The sequence below is a fragment of the Synchiropus splendidus genome, chromosome 16 (genome assembly GCF_027744825.2).
Source record: "Synchiropus splendidus isolate RoL2022-P1 chromosome 16, RoL_Sspl_1.0, whole genome shotgun sequence".
Lineage (NCBI taxonomy): Eukaryota > Metazoa > Chordata > Actinopteri > Syngnathiformes > Callionymidae > Synchiropus > Synchiropus splendidus.
The window spans coordinates 6,919,496-6,929,896 of NC_071349.1; the positions used below are offsets into that span (position 1 = coordinate 6,919,496).

Here is a 10,401-nt window from a genome sequence, read left to right on the forward strand (position 1 = left end):
TCTTGTATGCCAAAGTATTTGGTGAAGGTGAGAGTCTGGTTTTCTATAGCTTGTTCAAAGCACTCTTAAATATAAAACACTCCAATAATAATAATATTAATAACAATTATTATTATGAAACAGAGAGTTATAACACAGACATCAGTATGGATTTATTCTTTTATTATAATGCTGAAAATCAGTCCTGAAGAAAGTGAGATAGCACCTACGCGTCCATAACACACTTCCAATTAATTTTCTGTGAAGATCAGGTTCGATCCGTTTTCTCTGGCACAGTTCTGCATGTTATTAATGCTTGTGACGCTGTGATTTCATTCTCCTCCAGCTCGGTACAGTCAGGACAATGGTGTGCCTTTGAATACCGTTCAGCAGCAGACTTCAAAGACAGTCTGGAGCAGACATCCACGGAAACAAATTGAAAGCATTATGCTTTATTGACCCCGTGTCGGACCTCGCTGTGCGGCGCGGTCGGCAGCGGATACAAAGCAGCACCACGTCATGTCGCAGTCTGACCGACACTGATGTCTCTCACTGCTGTCAGACCCTCATATCTGACACTGGCGACCCTGCTCATTCACATTCAGAGCGCAGGCCATTTGTTCAATACGCCCTTGTTGTAAGTGCCTCTTCTCCTGGATGATACAGCAGGAAATCCAATGGCATGAAACAAACGTAATCTGGCATGCCGCGCCTATAAATCACACGTTTCAAAGTACGTCGGCTTTACGTGCATGTCAGTTGAATAATACGTGAAGTGAATCAATAGTGTTTCATCATATTGCAATCTTAAATTCTTTTATGAAGGAAAAAAATAATTTCAAGTTGTTTTTTCACCGTTTCTGATCAACCCAGAGTGAGTGAGTCACTCTCCTTCTTTCATCTGGACACTCAAAAGCGGTAATTGCAGGAAGACCGATGACGCTGGAACAGCAGGAAGAGCTATTATTTGCAGCTATCATACTTTGAGCCAACTCTGTATTGACCGCTATGGATCGAATCAGGTGGCCCGCTTGTGTCCACAGTCGGCAGCTGCAGTGTTATTGAGCCTGCACACACCGGAAGATTCCCAGAGGGCGTAGTTAGCTCTGATGATGGACGCTTTCTTAGAATGACCTCTTCTGGGGTCTTTCCAAGAACTGCACTGATGTCTCAGAGATCGCTTTCGTTTCACGTTTATTTTATCATTAAAGCCAACGTCGTACGCTACGTAATTCTGGGTTGACTGTTCTAATCCCCAGGTACTCCTCTGTGCAGTGTATTACTTCCATGAACTCATCTGCCGCTGTAGTTAGCGTTTCCTTGGCAACCTCCGGACTCTGCAGGTCCACAAGCGTGTGGCGTTCTCATAGCTACTTGAAAACCTCCTCCTCATGAGCTCTATAAGAGCTCTATGTCAAGTCCGTCTTAGAAGTTTCCAGTCGAAAGAATTGCCACGAGTGGTGTTCGATACAGTCACATCCCTGGAAGGCATTTATGTTTTCATACTAACATTATACTACTTACTTGAAGGAACAACTGACAGCAGTTGAGTCCAGATAAACTCAAGATATTTGTGCAGTTCAGTGAGTCCATGTGGTGCAAGTTGCATTGGATGCAGGTCTGCTGTTTGTTTTACTGAATTCCAAAGTGGACAAGAGTTGCTCCTCTTGTTGACTGAGCTTGACTAAATCAGCTTTGCAACACAACCCTCAATATTCTACTGTATAATACACAATACAAAGGGCTTTTAAAATAAAAGCATCACGTTGAGTTTCATACCTACATTTCATCTTGGGTTTGTTTGCAAAAGCACCAACAAAAATAACCAGCAAATCTGAGTCTGTCCTCAGTCGGCCCTGAGGTCGCAGAGCTTTGGAAAACAGAGTGAGTACCAATGTGACGCGGCTGGGTGAGTCATTGTAAGAATCTAGTGTTTTGACAGGTCACACTGACACACACAACACCAACTGTCAGAAAGTCTCTTGTGCTGGAGCCTTCGAAGCAGCAATGTGCCAACCTCTTTGCCAAGTTTGTTAAGAGTCTGAGCTAGGTTGTAAATGCCAACACCTTTAGTGACAGTACATGGTTCATTTGCAGAGGAAAATTCAAATTCAGACTGAAACTTATTTTCAGCTTTTTTTTCCACAAGTATAGAAGATTTTTCATCCAGAAGACAGAGGTTCTAGTCCGGTTTAGCTCATGCATGCGCTATGGCAAATGGCATAGGAAGGATATGAATAATGAAACACAGGCACTAGAGTCCTTATGGTCCAATATGGATAGTGTTGCATCAAGTGTTCTGGATTGAAGACGGTTTGTATGGAAGCAGGTGGCCTAGATCCGTCATAATGTTCAGTGTCTATATGCCATGTCAATGTGGTTATCATATTGGTAGGCCATTAAAGCTGTGCCCTTTATGTACGGTGTGTGCGAAGGACACATGAGGGAGGTGCTGAAGCACAAATATGACGTACTACTGGTGTAGCATACCTTGCAGCTGTTTCCATTTAGGTCCAAGGCTACAGTCTGCATGAGGTCATCCCAAACAGTTTGTAGTCAAGTCTGTCTTTTGACTGTGACTACCTTCATGCTACATGATATTTGAGATGATCCTGAAGGGTTCACTTGGACAAAAGTGAAAACTAGTGCCCTCTAATTATTGCAATATTTCTCTCATGTTCTTTCAAGGAGTCTGACCCAAGTGCAGAGTCGCTATCTATATACAGAAAACTTGAGCAACAAGGTTAGCGGTTACAAATGTTTTTAAATACAATAAACATATAAACATAAACCAAACGAACAATAACGATAAACTTAGGGCTGCGACGACTGAAGCGGAGCGTGGAGGACAAACACAAAGGGAAGGGGCAGAAACCTGAAACAGAAAAGCAGGCGAATGAGTTCAAACCTGAAAACGGGGATAACTGAAAACAATACCCATGAGGCTAGTACCACGGTAAAACAGAAAATGCGAGTCAAACAAACACTCGCGATCGATGACGCTAAAGGAGAACTGGTGAAGGGAGAAACTAAACAGGCAGATTCAAAGACACGTATGATACAAACAAGAGTCACAAGAGTACGGAGGGTCGAGAGATAGAACTTTACCATCGCACACGAAGTGACCATCTGGAAGAGCAGACTGGAACTCAGGGATAGAAATCCTTGGCGGAGTAATGAGCGGAATGAGAGCCAGCTGCGCTGCCATTAAGCTAAAGGGAGTGAGATAAAAACAGGAAACTAGGCACAGGAAGACAGGAAGTAACAAAATAAAAGCACACAATCACTCAAAACATGACAATTTCTTATGAAGCTGTTAATGGGATCCAGTGCTGAAAGGCTCAGGGGTGATGCAACTGGCATTGGTATGCTGTTGTCCTTGAGTGAGATTCTAAACCTGCGATTCCTCCTGGCGCCATGATCTTGGCTGCCTTGAGCTGAATTTTTTTAGGATTTGTTTATTATATGCAGCTTTTTTTATGTTGGCAGACATCCTGTTTTGGCTCGGACTCAAAGTGCTTGTGTTAAAGTGGCATCTAGTTTCTTCATATTTCTTTTCAATGAGATGTTCATGCAGCCAAACCTAAGACACTTGGGTTGCTCAAATACTTGACATCAAGATGCCCTTACATGGAGACTCTGTGGCCAACAGTGGCAAATGTTGTGCAAAGTTAGTAATCTTTAGGTGGTGTTGAGTGAGTGAAGCTCAAGACAAAGGAAGGGCAAGACCCAGTATCGGACGGAGACCAGACTGAACACAGAAGCACTAGTCTGACTATTAGCCGGCCTGCAGTAGAGTCTCTTGTCATATTCAAAGAGATAAATGAGTGGTAAGGCATCATGACTCCAATCATGGAAATATAATCATTTCCTCTACATTTATATGATGGGATGTTCAAGGATGTTCACACAGGCACAGACAGGGTAATAAAGCTACGTATTGATGACATAAATGTTGCGTTTAGAGCTGGTTAGACTCTCTTACATGCTCTTTTTTTCCCCTGCTGTTCCGGACGTGAATAGGTTCAGTAAGAGAGCAGATAGATGTCGAACACTTCGGCCACGTTTTAACTCGGGAATGTTTCCTGTGTGATTTTAACACATTGACAGCAGCTTGGTAAGAATGGGTCAAGCTTGAGTCCAGCTCGACTCAAACCGAGAGTGTAACTGTAGTGAATTCCGGCTATACCTCGAAAATGTCGTCTTGAGTCCAACTGCAGCACTATTTTTTTAGACATTAAAATGACAATATTTCCTGAAATAACAGGTTGCCAAAAGTAATCTGTTCTTGTTTTAATACCTAATATTACTCCATTAAACGTCAATTGACCAAGTCATCCTGTTATTATCTTTACTTCTAACATTTGTTTTTGCTTTCACTTTCAAGTGAGAGACATCCTATGTCTTGGCGAGCTGGGTCTGCCTGAAGTCATCCCTCTAGCTATCTAGAGCATCTTACCAGGGAGACATCGAGCATGATGCCCATGCCAACTGGTTTCCATCCAAATGTATACGGGACATTGGTTTGACTCTACGCCTCTCTCAATTGACCCAGCTCTCACTTTGGTCGAGTCCAGACACCCTGCTGGGATGACTATTACATACATTGCGGTGCCCATAGGTGAAGGTCTGAAGTAGGTCGACCAGTAGATCTCTGCCTCATGGCTCAGCTCTTTTTCTGTCAGGGGTACCTAGATTGAAGACTGTGCAGTGATGCACGTGACCTCTCCTTTCCTCAATCCAGACAAAGTTGGAGTGTGAGAGTGTGTTTGAGACAACAAATGGCGACATCCTCTGCAAAAGCAGAGCTGATCAGAGCTCATGAGGCCGTCAAAACGAAAACTTTCCCTCCGCCTGGCGGCATGGGAGAAATGTTGAACATGAAAAGTGCTAACATAACCTTCTTAGTGTTCTTTTGTCTCTATCACTTTGAATGATATCAGCCCGTTCTTCCTCTCTGACAATTCTTCTACGTTTTTGACCAAATTTGCCCTTTTTCTCTCATTCCTTCCCCTCCTTTGTTTCTGTCTGATCTCTGGGATTATAATGTTCCCAACAGGATTCATTTATTGGGTTAATGTCATTTTAACAGGCTGCTTCAGGTTACTTTTTGGAGGCTTTGTCAGCTAATGTAGTGGCTTTCAGACAGTAAGTGATGGTCATTTTCATCAAATGGCTGTCCTTATTGCTGCTTTGGTGAATATTAAGATCGTCCAGCTGAATTCATTACACACTCCTCATGTGTCTGTCTTTCCATGTTCCATGTAAATATTGCCTCCTCGAGGCAATACTTGCTGGCAGTTGACCGTGACATTCTGACATTCTGCCACTTATTTCATCGCACAAAGAGTCACTTGTCTTCACCCTAATGTTTGCAGCACTTTGGTGAAAACTTCCCAGCAAACATTTAACACACCACAAATCCATTTGGCCTCTGCCTGGAGAAGTCGCATCCATCCAGCTCCCATTGGTGGGAGCCAGTAACCGTGTTCTCTTCTCTACCCACAGCTCTTACCGCCTGGATAAAATCAACAGTGACATGCGTAACTACATCACCAATTTTGCTGCAGACTTAAGGTGAATACTGACTCAGTGCCTCCCTCTTACCACTCTGTCGCAGCCATGTTGCAGTGGCCGGGCGCCGGGGCCGACTGGCTGGCTGCCCTGCTGACACACTCAATATGGTTCGCGCCTCAGAGCAAACACTCGAAACCAGTCAATGGGAGGTCACGCTGGGCTACCACAGCTAAACCAAGTGACCACCACCGTCACAGCTACTCACTATATTGTCAAACAAATCATTAAAAGTCAGGGAGCCAAAACCGCCGTAGAAGAGCTCAGTGGTTTCCGTCACCCATGTGCCTCATTTATGCCACGGTCGCCAACATATATGACACTACAAGCTTCTTCAAGGGCAACTGTCACTCTCCTTATGTAAAGCAGCTAGACACTCTTCATCCCTGCATTTGGCATCAAAACTGGACGGTAATTCATTCCCCAAGACTTTTAAATAAATAGTAGCAGTAGCTCTGTCACGCTGCATATTTGTTACAATTTTACAGTTGGCTTTTGAGAAGCTTCCTTGAGAATGGACCCTGATGTGGTCCCTCAAGACTACCTGGTTGGTGACCCCTTATTTAAACACTGGTTCCTGTTTGACAATTTAGGACAATTTACATCAACTCAGAAATACTTCAAATGAAACACATTCAACAAGTACAGAACACTTCTGACCTTTTATTCATATTTTCTCATCACCGCATTGTGAAATTAAACTCACATTGCAGTGGTTGAAATCCTCAAAAAAAAAAAAACGTCTGGCGCCTCTCAAGATGTCTGTTGTACGTCCGAGGTCGGAATTTGTCTTCTAAAATTCTAAAAGAAATCTGCATGCTCGACCAAATTTGGCGTTACCAAGCTCCTGACTTCGACGTACCCAAGCAATAGTAGTGGTAAATGAATGTATATTGCTTCACTCTCCCTTGTATTAACATATTTTTCATTACATACTATAAATACCTCCATATGGTTCACCAGTGTTGTAGTTGAGACCACCAAACCCGAGACCCGGTGGAGACCAGAGCATACACAGACCAAGTCTGAGACCAGAACTCAATAGTTTGTTTCAATGGTCGCATTTCAGTTCTTGTTTTATTTTGAAAAAATGACAACCATATCATTTACGGTTAGAAATAAATATGTGTGTGTGTATAACTAATAGACTTGTACTCCTATATTCTGTATTCAGGTCGGACCTGGTACCAGAACTCTTAGGGCCTAAAAAAAATTCACAAGACTTTGTATGGGAAGTAAACCTCCATCCCCCAGTAGTGTGTCCTCCCACCCCCCTAAAAAGGCCACTGAATCCCACAATATAATAACACACAAGCTAGAACAACTTGTTGCGTACCAAGTCTACGAAAAGTGAGACACTACTGTACAAGTAACATCTGACTTGCAACCTGCTCGACTTACGTCCACTGCCAGCAGATGCTTATTTTTTTCTATTCAAGGTCTGGCACCGCGTACGACGGTTACAGCAGCACAGTATCCCAGCATCTCACTCTCACACAGTGATCTACCACTACAGTAGCACCTATAATCCTCGCGTCGGCTAGTTTGAATGGCATTCGACTTACGTCCGATCTGATTTACGACCGGTTTGTCCAAACCGATCCTGGTCGTAAGTCGGAGGTTACTTGTATACCGTGGTTCATGATTGAACACCACGCACTATCCTGGTCGTCTTCTTGTCTGCCATGTGAAGGTGGTGCTGTACCATTTGAACCTGACTTTTCAGGTGATACTCAGTCAAGATACTAGTTCTGGTGTCATGTGCCTCAAATGAAAAGCAGATAATAAAAAGAAGTATTGTTGGTAGAATAGACCATCACATGAATCAGATCATGAGTCACTTTAAGATTCTGAGGACTTGGACAAGGGGAAAAAATCTCTAAATGGTTGAATATTTTGGCTCTTTGACAATCGAGCAACGCTTTCAGACAAAAGTGAGAGACTTTGAAAAGTTGAGCCGAGGCAAATCATCCCAGCATGTCAGGGTCCAGACTGCAAAAGGAGCGCTGTGATTGAAAGGAGACCTTTCCTGGAAGATCCAGAGCTGTGTGCTGTGCATAAAGAATGAAGTGGATTTCTAGAAATAAGGCAGCGGAGAGCCTGAAATCGGTTAAAAACATAGTCTTTTTTTGTCGAGCTGGAACACGTGAAGCTGATGACATGAATGAAAACTGTGACTGAACTGTCGCTCAACGTCTGGTGTGTTTTATCTGTGCAGTCAAAGTTACCATCTGCAAGCGTCTATGCATCCAAATATGGCCCTGGATCCGTCTGCCAACTACAACTCTCCCAAGTTTCGCTCGAGGAACCAGAGCTACATGCGGGCGGTCAGCACTCTCAGTCAGGCCAGCTGCGTGAGCCAAGTCAGTCAGGTGAGTCAGGTCACCAACTCAACACATAACCCAAGAAAATGAAAAAAATGAAAATGAAAAAAAAAAAAAAGAATTTAGACAAGCACTGCCAATGAACTATGTTTAGATATCAAACAAAATGCAAGAAAGTCATGTCAGTATAATTACACTAAATTAAATATTCATGTTTTTCAGTGAATTAATTTTAATTTGAGACTTAAGTTTAAATGAGTGTATTATATAATAGTAAGTATATAAGTGGAGAACACTTGAGTGCGAGATATTTGGAAAATATTTTTTTGAAGATTAGAGTCAAACTTGTATAATATTCTGAAATGAAAGAAAAAAACGTGTAACTGAACCACAACATTTCTGAAATGCATAGACATTACAATAGAAATAAACATATATATATATATATATATATATATATATATATATATATATATTTTTTTTTTTTTTTTTTTTTTTTTTTTTTTTAAACCCTGGGTCTTCTGTATGTTTTTTTATGTTCTTACTCAACACTGTCTGAAGAAGAGAGTATAACAGCCTGGTGGTGAGAGTAATATGCTAATGCTAACCAGAACTACTTCTTTCAGTGCCATATTTTAAAAGAGCACATATTTGTTGGTCACAGAGGGGAGTCCCAGTTGTACAAGCTACAGGCAGATTGTGACAAAAAAGGGATGAATCGATGTCAGACATAGAGACTGTACAATCCAACACTAAATAACAAACTGAAAAACAAAAGTAGAGAATCTCTCTGTGGGTTTTCGCTCCACGCTCTCGCAGCAGGGCGTCTTATGACTCACTGTAGAGGCTGAATGGAAGCAGGAGTGCTAATAACCGAACGCTTGAAGGAGGCACAAAGCCCAGGCAAATGAGCCGGCGACCCCCCCCCCCAACATCCCAGGGGATGACGGGAACCTTGAGAGAAGGGAAAAGCTTTGGGATGGTTTTCAAGGTGCTTTTGGTGGAATTTAAATTGCCTGTTGTGTTGGAAGCCACAAAACTAAGGCAGAATCTAAACACTCTTCCAAACTGCCAGAAGGTCATTGCTGCTGAAACCACATTCTCAGAGCCTGTTCACATGGAGACAGCGTCGATCGAGAAGATCACAGAAGTGGCGGTTAGGCCTTTCGTCCACTCATTCCAACGTTTTTGAGTGGATAGTTTTAAAAATGCTGCTAAACAATATCCTCTTAAAAACAATAGCGCCATTGAGTGCAAAAGCCACACCTTCTACATGTAGCATTTCACTGCTACATGTATGTACAATGTCATAGCCAGTGATTTACCGTGATGCCTTTCTGTACTGACTGGGTCTTTGTCGTCTGCATATAATATAAGCAGAGTCAAAGCCTAAGGACAAAGGATGGTGGCCTATTACGCTTTTAAGGTTGCAACACAAAAACCTTGTGTGGACCTTTTGAATTTACTTATTTTGAACTTTTAAGTACTCGAACTTCACTTGAAGTAATGAGACGTTTCTTGTTTAGCTAGCTAATGCTTTCCTCGAGCTTCGTCCCCTTAAGCACTGAACTATTGCCCTGCGTTTGTTACGCATCTGCTGGTCTGACTTCGATGAACTCTCCCGTTCCTTCCAGGTGAGTGAAACAGAAATCAACGGCCAGTTCGAATCGGTTTGCGAGTCGGTGTTCAGCGAGGTGGAATCCCAGGCCATGGAGGCGCTGGACTTGCCCGGCTGCTTCCGAACTCGCAGCCACAGCTATCTGCGTGCCATCCAAGCTGGCTACTCCCAGGATGACGAGTGCATCCCGCCTTTGGCCTCCACTGTGACCTCCACCATCAGAACGACAACAGGTAAGAGTGTGCAGTCAGACTACTGGAGCACTGATGTTTATGCATCGCTAACTCTTCGGTGTGAATTTGGATGGACTGTAAGACAGCTCTAGATCGTGGCATGACCTCCTCTTGATGTTTGTAGCTACATGTTCATCCAACTGTATTCGACTTGATACAGTGCCTCATCCGCTCATCCATGGGACGCATCAGAGTAAAGCTATGAACCCTATTGAAAATCATCCAATAAGAATGTGAGCACAGCTTTCCACTACTTTCCCACAGAACATCAACCAGACTAGAGGTGGTAAAAAAAGGAAACATCCTCCTACTGCGAACCCTTTGAAACATCTGACAGTCTCTAGACCATAAAGCATTAAGAGGTTTTCGAGCTCAGGTGTGACACAGATGCACATGGTATATCAAGTTACTGTGTGACATGGTTGAGTGTTTCTGATCTTATAGAAGTGACCCAGCTCAGATGTGTGTGTGTGTTTGAATGAGAGTATGCGTAGCTGGAGGCAAGCATTTTTTTAGCCTCATGTTGTTTCTTGTCGATTAAATACCTAGCTAGCCACCACAATCACTTTTCGCTACAAGCTTGCATCTGTATTTGACTCTTGGTTTTTGCCGGGGCGAACGGAGGAAGCGATTCGCCCGAATCCAGGTGAAGAATGTGAAGAGCAGAAGACAG

At 42.9% G+C, this 10,401-nt stretch overlaps 1 protein-coding gene across 7 annotated transcripts in view; it reads left to right on the forward strand.

Annotated features, from left to right (window-relative positions):
* dlgap2a (discs, large (Drosophila) homolog-associated protein 2a) overlaps window positions 1-10,401 on the forward strand; it is a 160,601-nt gene that overhangs the window by 121,583 nt on the left and 28,617 nt on the right. For 4 of the 7 annotated variants that reach the window (XM_053844318.1, XM_053844319.1, XM_053844315.1 and 1 more), the window contains 3 exons: window positions 5,488-5,556; window positions 7,772-7,925; window positions 9,512-9,728. In XM_053844318.1, coding sequence (XP_053700293.1) covers window positions 5,488-5,556; window positions 7,772-7,925; window positions 9,512-9,728 — 440 coding nt within the window. The remainder of the gene's footprint in view (window positions 1-5,487; window positions 5,557-7,771; window positions 7,926-9,511; window positions 9,729-10,401) is intronic. The other 3 variants (XM_053844321.1, XM_053844320.1, XM_053844316.1) reach the window with 1 other exon arrangement.